The sequence below is a fragment of the Tetrahymena thermophila genome (genome assembly GCF_000189635.1).
Source record: "Tetrahymena thermophila SB210 genomic scaffold scf_8254617, whole genome shotgun sequence".
Lineage (NCBI taxonomy): Eukaryota > Ciliophora > Oligohymenophorea > Hymenostomatida > Tetrahymenidae > Tetrahymena > Tetrahymena thermophila.
Window position 1 is genome coordinate 241,850 of NW_002476387.1, and position 19,998 is coordinate 261,847.

The following is a 19,998-nucleotide window of genomic DNA, read 5'->3' on the forward strand; positions in this document are numbered from 1 at the left end:
AATAAAAAGAGTAAAAAAAAAAGTAAAAAAAGATATTTTATTTAAAAGTAGAGTTAGGAGAAATATAAGAAGGTTAAATGTTGAAAATGATAATGTTAGGATGTTTTTGAGTAAAAAATAAATTAGTGCATGACAAAAATACAACTTTATACCCTATTTTTTGATAGTTAGCAAAATTTTTGTTGAATTTGATATATTCCAATTCATTTTGCTCCTAAAATGATCTGATATTTGATCTTAAGAACAAAGATTATTCTGATTTGAAATCATTTTTGAGGAGATAGCAGTCAAATGTACAGAAAAACAAAAAAATGTATTAGAATTCGAAAAATATGATAGATCCGAAGGAGGTTATAATTAAATTAAGAAAGGAGCGAAAGAGGGAAAATTTAAAAATAATATAATCGTGAAGGAAAATTAGAGGGAAGAAAGAAAAAAAGCAAAAATTGAAAGGTAATATAAATCGAAAGAAATTAATAAATTAATCAGATTAGCTGAATTGTTTTAATTAATTAATTAATTAGCTAGTTATTTATTTAATTATTAACTTAATAAATTAATTAGAAGGTTTCTTTGATTGTATTATTTTTTCAATCAAGTCTATCTATCTATGCATATTTTTAATAAATTACTTAGGATTATTTAAATTAATAGCTTGTTAGTTAGTTAATAAGTGAGTGAGTTAATGATAGGATTTTGCATTTTTAATTTAAAAATTTTAACTTAAATATTTTTAATTCTAAAAAAAAATGAAAAGAGGGTTTTGAAGGAGGGGACGAAATAGCAAAATCTTTTTTGTGAATTTTTTAATTTGTTAGAAATATTTTCTAATTTTGTAGTAAATTTACATTCTGATTTTCTTTTTCTTCGATTATATCAATTACCAAACATAGAATTATTTTAGAATTTTAGTTAAACAAACTTTGTATTCAGGAAGCTTTAATAGCATCTTAATGTATCTCCTTGTTTATTTTAATATTCTTATTATTCGCTAAAAAGGATTTTGTTTGTGATATATATAAATATATATAAAAAGTATGGAAATCTATTAATTTTATCAATTGAATAATCAAATTATTTGTTTGCTATTATTTTTTATGATAAAGATAATTAATTAATTATATGGTTAATGCTATAAAAATTCATAGCAATTAGCTTATGCCTTTTCATTAATTAAGTCTTAGATTTTTTATTAAGTATTAGCTGAATTTTCAATCATCATATATAATCAAATTCTCAAGCAATTATAAAGAAATAATTGGAATAAAATTAAAGAGGAAAAGAACAAAAGAAAAAATATATATAAAGAAATAAAAAAAAAGATTAAAAAATAAAGAAAAAATAATTAGATGTCAGGATCTGAGGATTCAATTGAAAATCAAAGTTCATTTGATGATGATAGTTATTCAGACGGACGTCTTCCTCGCTCATCTAAGAGAAAGGGAAGAAAACCAAAGTAATTAAGGCCTCCCATTTTATATCAATTTCTTAAAACAAGCCAAGCCCTTCCTTTCCTTCTCAACCTTCACTCTTACTTCCTAGCTATATAGGAATCTTTGATATATTCTCCCCACTCTATTTTTATCTTGAATTTTACAAAGTTATTTATTCATATTAATTGGTTTTTTTTTTTTTTGATTTAAGTGCTTTTATAATAAGCACCTTTGCATAAAAGCGATGATAAAAAAGTAATACTAGGAGGGAAGTGGCGCGAAAAGAAATAAATTTTTAAATAAATCTAAATAAATATAGATCGTAAGCCATTAAAGAAGAAGATGGAGCAGATGGTGAATTGAATGAAGAAAGGTACATTACATTTATATAGGATTATTTTTTTCAACTTGCAGCTAAATTACTCTTTTAGTGTTGATTTGTTTATTTGCATAGTCAATTAATCATATCAAAAATTACATAGAAGCAATAAAAAAGGAATAAAAATTTGAATACTTCATTTTATGCATAAAAAAGGGATGTCAGAAAAAGGCAAACAAGATAGAAAGTCACTAATGGCATTAAGAGTCTCCTTGAATAGGAAAGAGATGTAGATTAGTAAATTCTGGAAGCAGAATAAGAAGAAGCAGCTGCAGCTGCATAAGCAATGGAAAATGATGAAAATGCTGGAAGCGAACCAGGCGGAATTTTTTATCCAGAGATAGATTAAATACTTTGGAAGCGTTTTAAAAAGGGTTCAGAAAGCGAATATGAGTATCTAGTGAAGTACAAAGAGTACTCTTACCTTCATTGTGAATGGTTAGAAGAAAAAGATGTTATAGGTGATTCAAAGTCTGGAAAAAATAAACTCAACAGATTCAACAAAAATTTTGAAAAAAAGCTTCACGACGGTGTAAGCAGCTTACTCTATTAACTTATATTTAATTTTGGATTTATTTAAAAAATGGCTAACAAATATATTTATTTTTTCAAAACTCAGTCAATTACAATAAATTAGTGAAATGAGATGCCGATTGTTCTATGCAAAAGATAAGACAAAATAAGATTTAAAAAGTGGAATTTCAACTTAGCATTCAAAACACGAAATATCCAGTAACCAAACTGATATTTCGAATATTATCGTTAAAATAAACCTTGCAAAGAAACATAACTCATTTAATAGCAAATTAGCCAAAATATTTTCCAATCCGATTCCAAACAGTAAAATTAAATTATTTTCTTTATAATTAGGATTTCGATGAAGATGCAGAGGAGAATGAAAGATATTTTGATCCTACCTATATAGAAGTAGACCGTATTCTACAATGCGTAGAACTTTTCCCAATAATACATCCTAAAAAGGCTAATGAAATTAAAGGTAAATGGAGCGAATTGCTTGTAGTCATAATACAAAAGCTCTTGAATTTTACAAAGGACGATGTGCATTATGGTATTTATTTTATGGAACCAGTTAATCCTGAACGTGATAATTGCCAAAATTATAAAAAAATTATCACTAACCCTATGGATCTTGGAACTATTAGCAATAGATTGTATTTAGATTATTATAAGAGTTTCTAACACTTCTTTTAAGATTTTGGCTTAATATTTAAGAACTGTAGAAAATACAACAAAGATCCTGAATCAGACATTAGAATTCTTTGTGATACTCTTCGTGAAGTAATTCTGATTAAATATATTAAACAACTACTCAAACCTTTTTGATTTAATTTTAATCTATAATAATATTATTCACATTAATATTTAATAAATCCAATCAATTACTACCATCTTCTTTGACCAAACTATCCAAAAAACTTTTACGTGTTCTTTCTTTAATTTCCTATTTACTTTTTTAATTTATGCTAATTACCTATTATGATATTCAACAGGCAGGTATAATCCTATATGATGAATGGTTCTAAATTCAGAAAAAGATTTATGAATTACTAATTAAAGACTTTAATTAAATGAATGATCCCGAGTATATCAAAAAGAAAGAAGAAGAGAAGAAAATTGAAATTTAAAAGTAAGCTTAGAAAAGAAAAAAGACATTTTAAAAATAAACCATCACCCTCACAAAGAAGCTAATTGAAATATAGCAAAAAATAAAGAAGGCAGAAGAAGATGAATTAGAAGGAAAGCTTAAAAGTGAATAAGAAGAAAAGGATTAAGCCCAAGATAAAATGGATGTTGAAGGAGAAGAAGGCATTCAAGCAAGTGATAAAAAAGTAAGAAGACCTCGCTTTAGCTTGATTGATGAAATGAAGCTTTTTTCTGCAGAACATTAAGAAGAAATAAGCAATAACTTAACTTTAAAAGACATTGATATGAAGGAAGAGCATGAAATTAAAAATGTTATCAATATCTTCATTTAAGCTAATAAATTCTTGCTGGATGTAGAATTCTCAGATGATGAGGATGCTAAATTAGAAAATGATGAAAATAAAATTAAATCAAGCTGTGTAGGAGATGAAAATGAAGAAAACTAGCTCTCAGAAGAATAAAAAGCTGAAAAACGTAAAAAAATTCGTGAAGAAGCTGTAGCAAAATATATCGATGCCATGTTCTAGTCAATAAAAAATCGCCGTAAAAAAGGATCAGTTGTAGACTTGACTCTTGAAGAAATCGAGAAATACAATCCAGGTAAATATAATTATAATTGGTTGGCAGATGAAGGACTTAATTCTGCAAGCGTTGAAGAGGAACTCTCTGTATATATTTCTGCAGAAGAAGCTGATGCATTATCTCTTTCAGTTGAGATAGATACCTTATATCTTGTGAAATGGAAAAATTTATCTTATCTTGAAAGCACTTGGGAACACGAGAGCATTATCGCTAATCAGACTAAGATAAATGACTATCGTATGTATAATCGTGCCCTTGATAAGGAATCTCGTCAAGTTTTAAGTTAATAACTTGAGCGCCACAAAACATTACTTGATCTAGAGTAAAACCCAAAGAAAAAGTAGAAGATTGGTCCATAAGGACTTATTGAATTAAAAAATAAACTCTTTTTCTATGATGTTGCTAATTACAAATAGCCATTTTAATATACATAAAAGACACAACCTATCTATAAATAGAGAAAACTCCTTCGTTATTATTAATTAGAGTCTCTCAACTGGATGATTGAAGCTTGGTATAGTAAAAGAAATGTTATTTTAGCTGATGAAATGGGTCTCGGTAAAACTATTTAATCCACTGCTTTTATTAATCACCTTTACACTTTTGAAAATGTTCGTGGTCCTTTCCTAATTATAGCTCCTCTGAGTACTTTAGAGCACTGGAAGCGTAGTGTAGAAGATTGGACAAATTTAAATGCTGTTCTTTACTATGACCACTCTGGTTAGGAAGGCCGTAATTGTTGTAGATTCTACGAATGGCTATATACTGATATCTCTACTAAAGGTACTGTATTATAATCAAATGAAATCTACAAATTCTAAGTCTTAATCACTTCAAATGAAGTATTCTTGAGTGATACCAATAATTTCCTCATAAATATTCCCTTTTAATTTATTGTTGTCGATGAAGCTCACAGACTTAAAAATCAAAATGCAAAAATTTTAGCAACATTAAAACGCTTACCTTGCAAGCGTACACTCCTTTTAACAGGTACTCCTATTTAAAATAACACAGAAGAACTATGGACTTTGCTTAATTACATTGAACCAAACAAATTTGCAAGTCTTCAAGAATTCAAAGAATAGTTTGGTGAGTTACAAAACAAAGAATAAGTAGATAATTTGCAAGTAAAAATTAAACCATTTTTACTGAGACGTATGAAAGAAGATGTAGAAGACAGGTATGATTTTTCAATTATTATTCCTTATTAAAATTTTATTAAAAATTAATTCTCAAAAAAATGAAAGAAAATAAAAAATTATTTGCTCATTTAAAATTTAAATAAAATTATTTCTAACATTAATTTTTTATTAAGAAAAAAAATTAATTAGTGAATTTAAATTTATTAATTTTCTTACAAATAAATAATTCTCATTTTATAAAAAAAAGTATTCCTCCTCTTTAAGAAACAATTATAGATATTGAAATGACTACTCTCTAAAAAACTCTTTATCGTGCTATCTATGAAAGAAATAAAAGTATGCTCCAAAAGAATTTTTCATCTATGGCTATGAATACTTCACTTAACAATTTAGAAATGCAACTCAGAAAATGTTGCAATCATCCTTTCTTAATTAAAGAAATGGAAATAGAACTCACCCAAAATTTTAAAACTTCTGAAGAGCGCTATAAATGCCTTGTTGATACTTCTGGTAAAATGATTTTACTTGATAAGCTCGTTCAGAAATACAAAATTGAAGGAAAGAAGATTTTGATTTTCTCTTAATTCGTTTATATGCTAAACTTACTTGAAGAATATCTTCGTTATCGTTAACTTAAGTATGAGAAAATTGACGGATCAGTTAAATCTAAAGAGCGTTAGAATGCTATTGATCGCTTCAATGACCCTGATAAAAAGCGTGATGTTTTCTTACTTTCAACTAAAGCTGGTGGTCTTGGTATTAACTTGACATCTGCAAATATTGTAATAATATTTGATTCAGATTGGAATCCTTAAAATGATGTCTAAGCTACTGCTCGTGCTCATCGTATTGGCCAAAAATAAGAAGTTATGGTCTATCGTTTTATCACAAAAAAAACTTACGAGGCTGAAATGTTTGAACGTGCTACTAAAAAGCTAGGATTAGATTAGGCTATATTTATGGGTGGTGAGTTCAAATCAGTCTAAGGTAACAAGGATGAATCTAAGAAGCTTGGTAAAAATGATGTAGAAAGTCTTCTGAAAAAGGGTATTCTTGGTTTGGTAAATGAAGAAGAAGAAAACAAAAAATCTAATGAATTTTAAGAAGAAGATATTGATATGATTTTAAAGAACAATACTCGTATTGCTAAGTATTCGGTCATAAATGGCAGCTATAGTTTCAGCAAAGGTTCATTCATATCCAACAAGGCAGATACTGACCTCAAGATTGATGATCCTAATTTTTGGAATAAAGTATTAAAAGACTAAGAAAGTAAGACTTTATTGGCTCTTAAAGAATATGATGAGCGCTCTAAAATACTTTCTGTTGATGTTGAAGAATAAAAGAAATATTTCTTTAAAGTTTGTGAATTTGTAAATGATCTTATTTCAAGTAAATTGAGCTTAATTGGCTACAATGCTGATGATGAAAAAAATATTACCGATATTTTAAATAAAATTTCTGATAGTAAAGACTTCCATACTAAATATAAAGATCTTGCAATGAATTTTATTTATGAAGTCTCTCGCCCCTCTCGTCGTTTCCGTAAAGTTACCTTGCAAGATTTGGATGTTACTAATCCAGAAAATCAGAAATCTAAAAAGAGTAAATAAATAATTTGAGCTAAAATTTTTTTTTAAAGAATATTAATTTTACATTTATATTAGATATTTCCAATTCTTCTGACGAAAATGATCTCTTTTATGATGGATACTCAGATTTAGAATCAGATGAATTAGGCGTTGGTTCTGTAAATAACTTCCCATCAGAAAAAAAGACTGGAAGTAAAGACAAAGAAAAAAGTTCAGAAAATGGTGGCAGCGGAGTAAGTAAAAAAGAAGACCTCTTCAAGAAATTATGCTATTATTGCGATCGCCCAAAATGCACTGTATTCTGTTAAGGTCATTGTAAGAGATCATTCCATAGTGAATGTAAAGAGAGAGTAGAAGCAGGATGGATTAATGAAAATGGTATGACAAGCGAAACTAGAATCGTACCTACTGAGGATCATTACGATGAAGAACGTCTTAAAAAAATGTTAAATATTAACTATACATGCAAGGATTGTGAAGCAAATACAGCTATCTGCTTTATTTGCAAAAAAAAAGGAAGTTTCTTCCCTCCTGCCGTTTTAAATAAATAAAATAAGCGTATTTAATAATAAAAATAAAAAATTATTGCAGAGAAAGAAAAGCAAAAGGACCCATCTAATGAAATAGTTGAGGAATCTGAGAATGAATTAGATGAAGATTATGACTTGGTTGAAGATGATTCAGTATCATAAAAAACAAGTGATTTGACAAAATGCTCAACTGCTAATTGTAATAAATTTTACCATCCTGTTTGTATTAAGCCTTATGCCTTATTCAAGTACATTGATTCAAATAATAAACGTTTCCGTTGCCCATTACATTATTGTGCTCATTGCTTTATTTCTGGAGATTCTATGGCTATTTCTTAATGTGTTAGATGTCCTAAAGCCTATCATCTTCGCTGCTTTGAAAAAGCTAAGGTCCTGAAACTTACAAAAAAACTTATGCTTTGTGAAGATCACCCTCATTAATATTATAAAAACATACATTCTAGCAGCGGATCTAATTCAAATAATAAAAATAGCTCATCATAATCAAATAACAACAACAATAATAATAATAGCAGATAGTAGAGTTCATAAAATGTATCTGCTAGTAACACTAATACTAGATCCAAATCTGGTGCAACAAATAGCAACGATAACATTGTTGATGATACTTAACAAAAGAAATAAAAATTAAATAATGGTACAGGATAAGTAAGCACAAATAATAAAACTTCTTCAAATAATTCATCCTAATAAAATGGTGTTAATTAAGCAAAGGAAGCTCTGGAAAAAGCCACTTAACCAGCAGCAAATTCTAATCAATCTTAAGCAAATACTTCTGGAAGAGAAGGTAGAATGACTCGTTCTCAAGAAAAAAATATTCAAAATTAACAATCCACAATTAGTTAATTCTTTGGAAAAAAAGACAATAAACTTAAAGAAAAGTAAGACTAAAAAAATGTAAAATTAGAAGATTAAATAAATTAAGAAGGAGATGACTTAAATAACAGTCAAAATAATGGAAACTTAGAAAACGGAGAATAAGAATAGACTGTTGCTCCTAAACCTAAAGCTAAAAAGCCTGCTCCTCCCCCTCCACCACCACCAAAAGAGCGTGAACCTCCTTAATTTTCATATGAAGACTTTAAGATCCCATCACAAAAAGACTTTGACTACCAGAAATATCAAAGGGTAATTGAAAATTAATGATTTGATAAAAATAACCGAGAAAAAAATTTTATTTTATTTACAAAAAACTAAAATATAAAAATTATAATGTTAAGAAAAAAGATTTAGAAAAAAATTAAAATAATTTTTAACCCACCTTACTTTTAAAATAATAAAAGCTAAGATAAAAATTATCAATTTATTTTAAAAATTTAATTAATTAATTTTTTTAAATTAGGATTGGTGCAGATATTGTGGTGCAAGATTCTCAAGCAATTTCACAAAAGGACCATGGGGACCTAGAACACTCTGCACAGTTCATTATATAGCATGGAATCAAAAGAAGAAGTTGGATTTAAGGGCTTATAAAGAACTACCTACTAAACCTATAAATCCTGATGACTAAACTGAGCTACATTTTATGAGTAGACTAAAATAAAAGGATGAGTCTTACAATCCAGAGATTCTTTTGAAGGAGATGATGAATATTAATCTTAATGGCCTCTCATCTTTGAATAGCTAAGAATTGAAAGATGTAAATTAGGATAGTAACTCTGGTAAAGCTTCAAGTTCAGAAAAATAGGAATCAAAAAAAGAAACACCTGCCTCTAACACAAATAAAAATGAAACAAAGACAGAGGAAGAAGATGGCTAAAAAATAAACAAGGTTTGAAAAATGCTGATTTTCTCTCTCTTTCTTTCTCTCTGTAAAATCAGAGAGAATTTTAAAATAATAATTTGAATTTTTCTATAACTTTTCAAAAAATATATTTATTTCAATAAATATGAGTAATATAAATAAAATGCAAAGCAAAGAGCTGAGAAACCTTAAATTTAAAATATGATTTGTTTATCGATCTTATAAAACGGAAATGAGAAATAACATTACTGCCAGAACTACTAGTATCTTTTAATAAAATATTTTGTAAATGTATTATTATTTTAATTTCACCCATAGTTAATAAATAATTATTTAGCTAAAAAGTAATCGACAATTTTTTGTAATTATACTTTTAACTGGCTTCGCTATTAATCTAATAATTACAATATTTAAAATATTGATTACTTGATAAATAATAAACACAATAAATAATTAAGAAAAACTTAAAAAAGTAGAAAAAATCAAATTTAAATTAAACAAACAAACAAATAAATAAATAATCATATTAAAACTTTCATTAATTTATATATTCCTAAAGCCCATCTAAAAACTCTTTGATTAAAATAAAATAATTACTCATTTTAATATAAGTACCAGCTCTATATATTTTATTCATTTTGTAAATTATTGATTTGTCATTATCTTAATTATCCTTGCACTTTAAAATCAATCATATTAATTAAATTCAGATATAAATATCTTATTTTCCTCCTGATTTATGTGTAATTTATTTATTTATATGTTCTTTTTTGCTTAAATTTTTAGATTCTAATCAGCACTTTTACATTAAATCTCAAAGTTTTTAAAATAGATTGCTTTTTCTAAAAATAAAGATTTTATCAAAATTAATAAAAACTTTTTTTTGATAAAATGAAATAAATAAAGGCAAGTGCTTTGTTATAGATTAAATGTGATTAAAAATCAAGTAAATTTTTTAATAAAATAATAATTTGCCTTTCATCAATTGCTAACTTAAACTCTAATTTTTAAGCAAAATGGAATAAATTAATTTTTTTAAGGCAATAATTAACTTTTTCTTGATAAAAATTTTTAATTTAGTGATTCATTATTTTGCTAACTCTCTTTAGTTTTCTGCATTATTTTATATCTTTTTCACTCAATTAAGTCTTTTTGTTATAAAAATATCCTTCATTTATGTGTAATTTAATCTTTTTGTCTATTAATAGTTTTCATTTTATAGTTTAGAGTATTTATTTAGAAAAAACTAATTAAAAATCATAAAAAATTTTTATTAATTAAATCTTTAAATTATAATTATTATTAATTTGCGAAAAAAACTTTCACGAGGAAACTAAAATTATTAAAAAATTAAAATGCAAAATCCGATTCCTCCTCACCTAGTTAAACTCAACCCTCCAATCCTAATCAAACTCAATGATAAATTTCTACAAAAATAATAACTGTAGCCTGAAAAAGATGAAGTGGATTTTAATATGAGTAAAAATTACAATAGCTAGTATTTCTAAAGAAAAGGCTTAAAGAGCAGACCTCCTAGTATTTCATCTCCACTCTCGTTTAGTATGCAGTAGTATGCAACCTCTCCTATCATAAAAAATTCTTCTACACATAGTTAGGGTTAAAAAAAATTAAGAGAACCTATTGATTTTAGCAGCTAATAAAATATTTTATATTATGATACATAATAATTGAATACACAAGCCTACTAGTATGAGACCGATAAATCTGCATTTGAAGAAAAATACAAAATAAATTAAAATTCTAATCACCACCAATTATTATAAAATAAAAATTCTGCTCCTGGATTTTTATAAACACCATAAAAAAGAGGAGTTTTACTCTTATCTAGTGTCTAAAAAAAAAGAGGACTTAATAAAATTGATGAAGAAAGTGATTAATAATATACTGATTATGAATTCGAGAGCGAAAATTATCTTTATCCAATATAAAAAAAACAAGATTATTAAAATTTAGAAGAATAGTTTAAATACCAAATATTCGATGATTAATAAAAGAAAAAGTTTTTAGAATACATAAAAAATCAAGATACTTAGAGTTTAGAAAAACTATTTAAAGAAAGGATGGAGTCCATTTTAAAATGTTATAATTAATAGATAGATTAATTTTAAGAAAACTAACAGCGATATAAAAAATAAAATAACAAGATAAAGAAGTTAGAATAATAAATTCATTAAATGGATTCACTGATTAAAAAATAAAAATTTAAGATAGACATTCTTTAGAATCAATTGTATTAAGAAAGATAATCTTAATTAACTAAGTCTTATTCTTCGTCTACTTTTTATGTGAATAAGATTTAATCAGGAGAATTCATAAAATCGAAAGATAATTTAGAGATACAAAATATATGAATGTGCGAAACAATTAAAATAATAAAAATATATAAAAAATAATAATTAGAAATAATTTTATAATCAAATCCAATGACTTTTAATTATTCTTTATAGGTAAAATAAAAAAACATGAAAGAAAAAGAAAAAAAAAGATAATTTTATGAGAGATAGATTGTGTTTGTAATGAAATAAATAACATACTCCTAAATTTCTTTTTATCAATTTTATTTAATGTTTTATGAATGCTTTAAATTTGCCAAAATAAAATATAATGGATGGCAGGTAGGTATCGATTCAAAGAAATACCCTAAATAAAAACTAATATAATCAAGCTAAAATTTAAGGAAATATATCCAATTATAAATATTTATTATTGCTCATAATTTAATTAAAAGGAAAACATACTTTTAAATTCAATTAAGGACAAATTAAATTTAATTACATTATTAATTATAATAAATTGTTTAGTGATAAAATTTATTTACCTCTAAAATTAGTATTTTTTAAATTGATAAACATTAAATTAAAATAAATCAGTCTTAACTTGAAAACAAATTATATAAATTAGGAAAAATCATTTTAACAAATACAAAAAAAATAATATCTTCCTACATGAATATTTTTTTTTTTTTTCTTAAAATTTACAAAATAAACTTTGTTTTTTTCTATTATTTTAAAATGTTTAAATTTTATTAAAAAATACAGTTCTGCTAATAGATCAAACGAATAAGTGTTTTTATGCCTTCTTTCATATTTTTGTCCAGTCAATAAATACTAATAGAAAAAAAAATAAAAAACATTGATGATTCTATAAAAAATGTTTTCTAAAAACTTAAGTTTTTAAAATTTTTATAAAATTTTTTAGATGATAAAAATATAATCGTAAAATATAAATTGAGTTAACTCATTTGGCTTTCGACATCTTAAATAATATTTAGCTATTTAATCTTAAGATTAAAATAAAATATTATTGAAATATATAGCAAATATTTGAGTTAACTTTCAAAATATAAAATAAAGAATAGAAAATTAAATTTAAGCTCATATATTCTAAATAAAAGCAAAGAAATTTAGCTTACTTTACATTAGAATATTTAAACATATAAATTAAATATTCTGATTATCTATTTAAAATAAATAAGAATTGGTTTGTTTATTGATTGCATCAATAATTAAATCACATTTGTAGAGTCATTTTAATTAACTATTCTAGAATAGATAATTTAATATATCCATTTTTAGATAAATTCTTTCCTCTTAGAATATATGAGGGAAAAAATAAAAATTAGGTATAGTACATTAAATTTATTTCTTAAAAAGCAGGAGTAATTTCATGCGAAATTATATATTAATTTTTATGCGACTAAAAAAGAAAGACTAAAATTCTCTTTGGGAAAAAGAAAGCAAGCAAACTAGTAATGTCGTTTTTTCTTAACTTAAAACCATGTCCTAGTTTAGAAAAGCATTCCTTAGAGTTTTTCCATTAGGTTCCAATATCAGACAGGTCTATCATGTAAGTTTTAACTATTTATCACCATATTTATTTCTTGAATTCTCTTTTGATGTTGGTTGAATTTATTCATTTCTTTTTATTTATTTTAATTCCCCAATAAGGTGTGTTTTTTACCTTTGTTCTATTTACTAAGAATAAGATAAAATTTTACATATAATTTTTTAGAAAAGGTGTAAAATAATAAATAAGCTAACTAATTATTTCACATCTTTCTTTCTTAATTTTTATTTCGTATCCAAAAAATATTTAAATTGTATTCTTTAAGCTCTGAAGTGAGTTATTAATTATTACATTTGACTTAGTGAAATTAAAACAAAAATCAAAAAAATAGCTTTTCATTAAACAAAAATTTATTAGCCTTATCAAAATATCTCTATTATTAAAATTTTTGAATTCAAAGCTAAAAAAACAAAAAAAAACAAAATATTAAAATTATTTTTAATATAAAAAAAGGAGCTGCATAACTCCTTCAAGGATAAAGCAGAAAGTAAATTTAGTATATAAATAGATAGACTCTTTTAGCAAGATAAATAAGAATTAATTGTTTAATTCACTCAGTGAAACAAATAGCATTATGAGCAGCGATTTTGATAAAACAACTCAAGAAAATTATTCAGATTAGAATTATTTTAACAATAATTCTACTCATGACACACATTTCACCTTACCCATTGATTTAGCATTTAATAGGGTGCTCACTAAAGTTTCAGAATAAGGTGTAGAAGAAACTCCTTACAATACTGAAGGTGATCATCAGAATAAGAATCATAGAAGAAGTTATGGATTTAGAAAATAAAACAAAGCACATACTTTTTCAGCATCAGATTCTCCATAAAATTGCAAATTTATATCTCCTTCTAATAAGAATGATTAATTAAATAAGAGCGCTCATTAGGTTATAGAAGAATAAGATTAAAATGATCATTTTTCTGAATAGGAATAAGATGAATATAATGAAAATGGTGATGTTTTAGATTAGGCTAATAATAGTGATGAGGAATAGCAAAACAAAATAAATTATTATTAAGGTACTCAAAATTCATTAAATTAGATTGAAAAAGTAAGAAAGATAGATTAATCTTACCATTTAGCTATAAATAAATCTAAATTTGGAGAGATTCAAGAAGAAATGGAGTCACCTATGAAAGAAGATTTTGGTAGCAATATTTAAAAAGCCATAATAAATAAAAATGATAACTTGAATACAGACTATTTCAATCAAAATGACTAACAAGAAGGCCAATTTAATATAAATTTAGAGAAATAAAAAGAATTAATTTAAGATTTGAATAATTTAGATAAGTTAACTTCTGATTAAATAAAAAAATTATTCAAGAATATTGAAGAGCAGCTACATTGTCTTAAGTTTTGCTACTAACAAAACTAAAGTAAATAGATAATACTAAAAGGATGTGAACAAAAGATTAAATATTTGAATAAGTAGTTACAAGAATCTAAAAAGAAAATTTAAGATTTGAATAATAAGTTGAATAAATAAGAAAAGGATAAAGAAATAAATTCTATCTTAGATCCAAATTAGTATATCTCAGACAAGTAATAAGAAGAGATATAAAAATTGTTATAAGATTCGATGAATGACAAGGAAATCCTAGAAAATATGAAACAGCAACTTAAAAAATGTAAACAAGAAAATGAAATGTTGGAGTAGAGAGACAGAATGAAATAAGAAGATATGTAAAAATTACTTAAACAATTAATGGAATTAAGTGAAGAAAACTCTTAAATGAGAAATGAAAACAAAAATTTAATTTTAGAAATATAAGAATTAAAGCAATAACAGCATGAACAATCTCAAAATGGCGTTAATCTGTAAAGCAATAATTCTTATGAATTGGATTAAAATTAGAATGAGAAAAGTCCTTATTCATAAGATAATGAATAAATTTTAAATGATTAAGCTGGTGAAGATATTATTTCATTTTTAAACCACAAATTTTGTAATTTATTTTACGATATCGTACATTATCATTTATAACTGAATGAGTTATCTATTCCAGATTTCTTATAAAAATTAGCATTAGAGATAAATAGTTTTATTTCATAATTAAAGGAAAAATATTAATTTTTAGATTCTATTTACTGTTTACCAAGTATTTAAGATAAAATAATTGAACAATCTATTCATGAAACAAACGAAAATAACTCTGAATAAATAAATGATTATTAAAATAATAACTAAGATAACTAGCAATTAATTTAATAAATTGCAGGATTACAATAAATAATAGATGAGATAAACTAGAAAAATTTATAATAATTAGATACAATAAATTCATAAAATTAATAATTATAAGAATAATTAACAAAGAATAGTGATTAAGTTGCTTCTCTCGAGCAAAAAACATCAGAAAATAAAGATCTTTAAGAAAAAATTAACCAACTATTGCAAGAAGAAAAGAACTTTGATCTATTAACTTAAGAGAATAAAGAATTAAAATAATAAATTTAAATATTATAACAATAATAGGAATAAATTTAATAAGAATAAATTAAAAATAATGAAAAAATAGACGAGTTAGGATAGAAAGAGTTAAATCTTTAAGAATAAATAAGATAATTATAATAAGAAATTAATGAGCTAAATTAAAAATTTAATAATTAAAAATAACTTAATGAAGAAAGTACGATCTTATAAGAGAATTTATAACAATCATTAAAAAATATTGATGAAATTAAATTAGAAAACAATAATTTGAATGAATAGAATTAGCAATAATAAGAAAAAATTAAGTAAATTTAACAAGAGTTAAATAAAAATATTGAGCTAATAAATTAAAACGAAAAGAGAGAATAAAATCTTTAAGACGAAGTAGATTAATTATAATAAAAAATCAAATAAATAACTGATGCATAAAATTAATAAAATGAACTACATTTGTAATAATCATCATCTGATTAGGAAAAAATAAATAATTTATTAGAAGAACTTGAAAAAGTTAAAGAATTATATGAATAAAAATCTAAAGATAACGAAGAAAAGATAGAGGTTTTATAGCAACAAGTAAAATAAAAATAACTTGAAATAAATTAATTAGAATAATAAATCAATAATAAAAACTAAGAGATTGAAGCTTTAATGCAGTAATCTAAAGAGGAGTAAATTAAAAAATTATAAGCACAATTAGAAGATAATTTATAAAAGGTAAATACTCTATAATCTGAAATAAAAGGTCTCAATTTAGAAACAGATGAGTAAAAGCAATAAATAAACCAATTTAAATAAAAAATGATTGAATTAAATGAAATTTTAGATAAAAAATAAGTGATTATTAATCAATAATAATAAGATTTCAACAATTTAAAAAATAATTTATTAAATTAAGAACAATAAGCAAACAAATTAGAGAAAGAAATAAAAGAAAAAGAAGATAAAATAAATGATTTATTAAACCAGATAAACTAAGCTCAACAAAACTATTAGGAAAAAGAAGAAAATTTGAAATAATAAAATTCTTCAAATTAAGTTTAACTTTAAGAATATAAATAATAAATTGGAATGTTAAATTAAAAGTTGATTTCTCTCGAATAATAATTATCTGATTAAATTGATGAAAATCAAAATAAATAAAAATAAATCGATAGTTAAAAATTATTACATGAATAAAATTTAAAAGAATCAAAGAAACACACTGAAAATTTGGCTAAAGTTTAAAACTTGCTAGATTCTCAAATAAAAGAGTGTAAAAAATTAAAAGAGATGAATAACCAACAAGAAGATTAACTAAAATCCAAATAAAATTAATATGAAAAAGTAAGTGAATAATTAAAAGAATCTGAAAAGAAAAATTTAGATTTATAAAATTAAAATGAATAGCTAATTAGCCAAACAAATATTCTCGCCTAATAAATATAATTATTAAATTTCGCTGAAAACTAAAATTCTGATTTAAATTTAAAAGTCTAACAATTAGAATCACAAATATAGTAATTAATAGCAGAGAATAATGGGCTTAATAACTAAAACATTGAATAATAAAATTAATTATCCTAATTAAATAACAAGTTAAATAAATTTTAGGAGGATAACTAATATTTTTAAAACTAATATACTTATGGTCAGTTAATATAAAAACTGCTCTAAAATAGAAATGGAATATCTCAAGCTATGTTTGAAAACATAAGCTTCTTTATGAGAGAAATACACTAACACATATAACATTAGTAAAATAATTATGTTATAGATTTATACCACAAAGTTTACTAAAACTTAGAAAGTGAATCACTTTAATTTAATCAAAAAAGTGAACAAATCTTTTTATAAATAGAAGAAAACCAATACTCTTTATTCAAAATTTGCAATCTTTATGAATTAATCTTCTAATATTTTTCTGACATGCTCAAGTCTGTGCTTCTATTAAATTCAGAAATTTTAAGATAAAAAATAATTATTGAAAATAAATGAAAATGATATTTTCAATTAAATAAATCGATAAACAAACAACAATAAAAAAATAATTAAACAAATAAAACTTTCAAATATATTAAAAGTATTAAATTTTGTATTTATAATTCAATTAAAAAAACAATTAATTAGCAATTTAAATTTAATGTAAAATAATTCATATAAAATGTATATAATAAATTTTGTACAATATGCATTTTTAACTTTTAAAAATTAATAAATAAACCATTTAAAATTTGTAATTCCTTCTTAAATATAGCATAGTATCATAAATATCACTTCCTCGTTCTCTATAAAAAAAATACTGAAAATGCTAATTATATCAAAACATTCTCCTCCTAATCAAAAAATATCCTTCACCCTTATTTATGAGTACTTCAGTATTTAATTTATAATATTAAATAGTTTAACAAAACAAATAAAATTAAATGTTGCTAAATTAGAAATAATTCTGGAACTTTTTGAAAAAGACTATTTATTTAATAAAAAAGGTTCATTTGTTTATAAAAGTATTTTAGGATAATAATAAGAAATAAAAATAAATACATATAAATAAATAATTGCTGAAATCGAACAGAAATATAGAAACATACAAAAATATAGTTATCAGATATTAATTGGAGATTAAAAGATTTTTAAGCAATTAATAAATTATTTGTTAGATTATATTTTAATAAGAAAATGTAATTAAAAATTTTATCAACTACTTCTTTGATAAAAATTAACAAGCAAAAATAATAGTTAAAAATTATAAATAGGGATTTTAATAACTGTTATAAAAAATTTAACAAATAGTTTACAATTTAAAACAAAAACCTTTGAGAAAATTATGGATTTAAGCACTTTTTCTTTACAGCCTGAAAAGCTGCTTTATTTAGCTCATACGATGTATAAAGATAATCTCATAGACAATAAGTAGAAAGAATAAGCCAAAGGTATTTTTAGCATTTATCATTAAATATATCGTGCTAATATAACAAGCCTCTAAAATTATTTTTTTAAAATAGAGCTAATAGTAAATGATGATTAATAGCTTTACTCTTGGCTGAATAATTACGAAAACTCTCATAAGAATCTTTAATTTCTGCAAGATCAATTCATCTACTTAATCAGTAAATAAATAATTAATTAATGATTTAATATGAATTAGAAGATAGTTATTTTAAAAAGCAATTTTTGAACTTTAGCAGAGAATGGATGAGCTGATACTTATTTTATTTTTATCAAACAAGATTTAAATTTATAGGAGAAACAAAATTAGAGCGAAGAAAAAAAGAATGGTAAGAGAGTTAAAATAATTGATCATAATGATTCTTAGGATCCTTGCCTTTCAAGAAACTCAAACTCTAGTTCTCCTATGAGTAGAGCTGGATGGAAAAGACCTTCTTTTGCAATTTCTAAATAGAGAATGGGAGCGAAGGTGACTAAAATGTTTACAGAAGAAAATATGTCTGACTTAAATACTACTAAAGAGAGTTCACCAGAAAAAAATCACAAGGTCTCACTAACAGCAAACCATACACCAAAGTCAGGTCTATAAAGAAATTAGATAGTTATTCCTTAACTCTTCATAGATGAAGAGGTATTTATCACTTAAATAACTAAAATGCACCCCCAAAAATCCAACAAATATTTTATACAATTGCTTAGCTATTATTTATGGTATATATAATATTTTTTTGAATAATTATTTAAAAGGACTCATCACCGTTAGGCAAGTATTTATTTGAACACAAAGTAGTTCACTAAAATATAAAGCCTTCTGTAAAGTCAAGAATTAGGCCTTTCTTAAATCATATAATAGATGATGAAGTAAATTCAATCTGAAGCAAATTTAAAACTAATTAAAATGTTTTTAAAAAATAGTTTTCTTCTCCTCTTGATACCGTGTTACATTAAAGAAAATAAAGATAATAACATTATTGAATAATATTCTACCTATTAGAAGGTATATTTGCTAATAAAATACCAATAAGTCTTTTAAAAAAGGTAAATTTCTAGTAGGAAAATTGTATAATATAAAAATTAACAATAAATTTATTAGATTATAATTTAATTATCAAATCTGTTTAAATACAATATAACATCAACTAATAACTATAAAACTCAATCAATAAATAATTTAACAAAAATTAATAAATAAACAAACAAGCAAGCAAGAAAGCAAAAAACAAAACAATATATCAAATAAACAAACAAACGGCATTTATGCAAAAAAAAAAATTAATCCTAATCAATAAAATTACTTATTTTCAATTATTATCGTTTAATATTGTAAATATTTCTATATCAAATATGTCTATTTAGTATCATGGCTGGCTTTTAATAGACTACTTCAAGTTTTAATTTCTATATTCTTCTTCTTTTTATTTATTTAAAATAATTTCCCTTCTTAAAAATTGACAATAAGTTAATATCTTAAATTTAGACCATGTTTTTTTTTTGAATATAATTTTAATAGTAAAGTTTTAATAAACTCTGTAAAAAATAAGACTATCTAATCTATAAAAATTTATTTACATACCTAAAAATAAAAAGTTTAATTACAAACTATATTTTGAAAATTAATCAACATAAAATAATTTTAACTTTAAAAGTAAAAATGAATAATGAAATTTTT

At 23.7% G+C, this 19,998-nt stretch overlaps 4 protein-coding genes across 4 annotated transcripts; all 4 read left to right on the forward strand. All coding sequences in view use genetic code 6, as the record gives it.

Annotated features, from left to right (window-relative positions):
* Nucleotides 1–1,037: 1,037 nt before the first annotated feature.
* TTHERM_00193800 (type III restriction enzyme, res subunit family protein) lies at nucleotides 1,038–9,121 on the forward strand (the record flags this gene model as incomplete). The annotated part of the gene is made up of 8 exons (XM_001017133.2): nucleotides 1,038–1,456; nucleotides 1,753–1,806; nucleotides 1,969–2,344; nucleotides 2,683–3,111; nucleotides 3,324–5,239; nucleotides 5,449–6,806; nucleotides 6,869–8,472; nucleotides 8,687–9,121. 8 exons carry the CDS (start codon nucleotides 1,038–1,040, stop codon nucleotides 9,119–9,121), a joined length of 6,591 nt encoding a protein of 2,196 aa, XP_001017133.2.
* Nucleotides 9,122–10,353: 1,232 nt separating this feature from the next.
* TTHERM_00193820 (hypothetical protein) lies at nucleotides 10,354–11,460 on the forward strand (the record flags this gene model as incomplete). Its single annotated transcript, XM_001017135.3, has 1 exon — nucleotides 10,354–11,460. Exon 1 carries the CDS (start codon nucleotides 10,444–10,446, stop codon nucleotides 11,458–11,460), a length of 1,017 nt encoding a protein of 338 aa, XP_001017135.1. The 5' UTR covers nucleotides 10,354–10,443.
* A 1,307-nt stretch (nucleotides 11,461–12,767) lies between these two features.
* TTHERM_00193830 (hypothetical protein) lies at nucleotides 12,768–17,378 on the forward strand (the record flags this gene model as incomplete). Its single annotated transcript, XM_001017136.2, has 2 exons — nucleotides 12,768–12,955; nucleotides 13,409–17,378. Exons 1-2 carry the CDS (start codon nucleotides 12,861–12,863, stop codon nucleotides 17,376–17,378), a joined length of 4,065 nt encoding a protein of 1,354 aa, XP_001017136.2. The 5' UTR covers nucleotides 12,768–12,860.
* Nucleotides 17,379–18,207: 829 nt separating this feature from the next.
* On the forward strand, nucleotides 18,208–19,824 carry TTHERM_00193840 (transmembrane protein, putative; the record flags this gene model as incomplete). Its single annotated transcript, XM_001017137.3, has 4 exons — nucleotides 18,208–18,313; nucleotides 18,386–18,490; nucleotides 18,611–19,190; nucleotides 19,245–19,824. The coding sequence occupies 4 exons, from the start codon at nucleotides 18,208–18,210 to the stop codon at nucleotides 19,822–19,824; spliced, it is 1,371 nt and encodes a 456-aa protein (XP_001017137.3).
* Nucleotides 19,825–19,998: the final 174 nt, after the last annotated feature.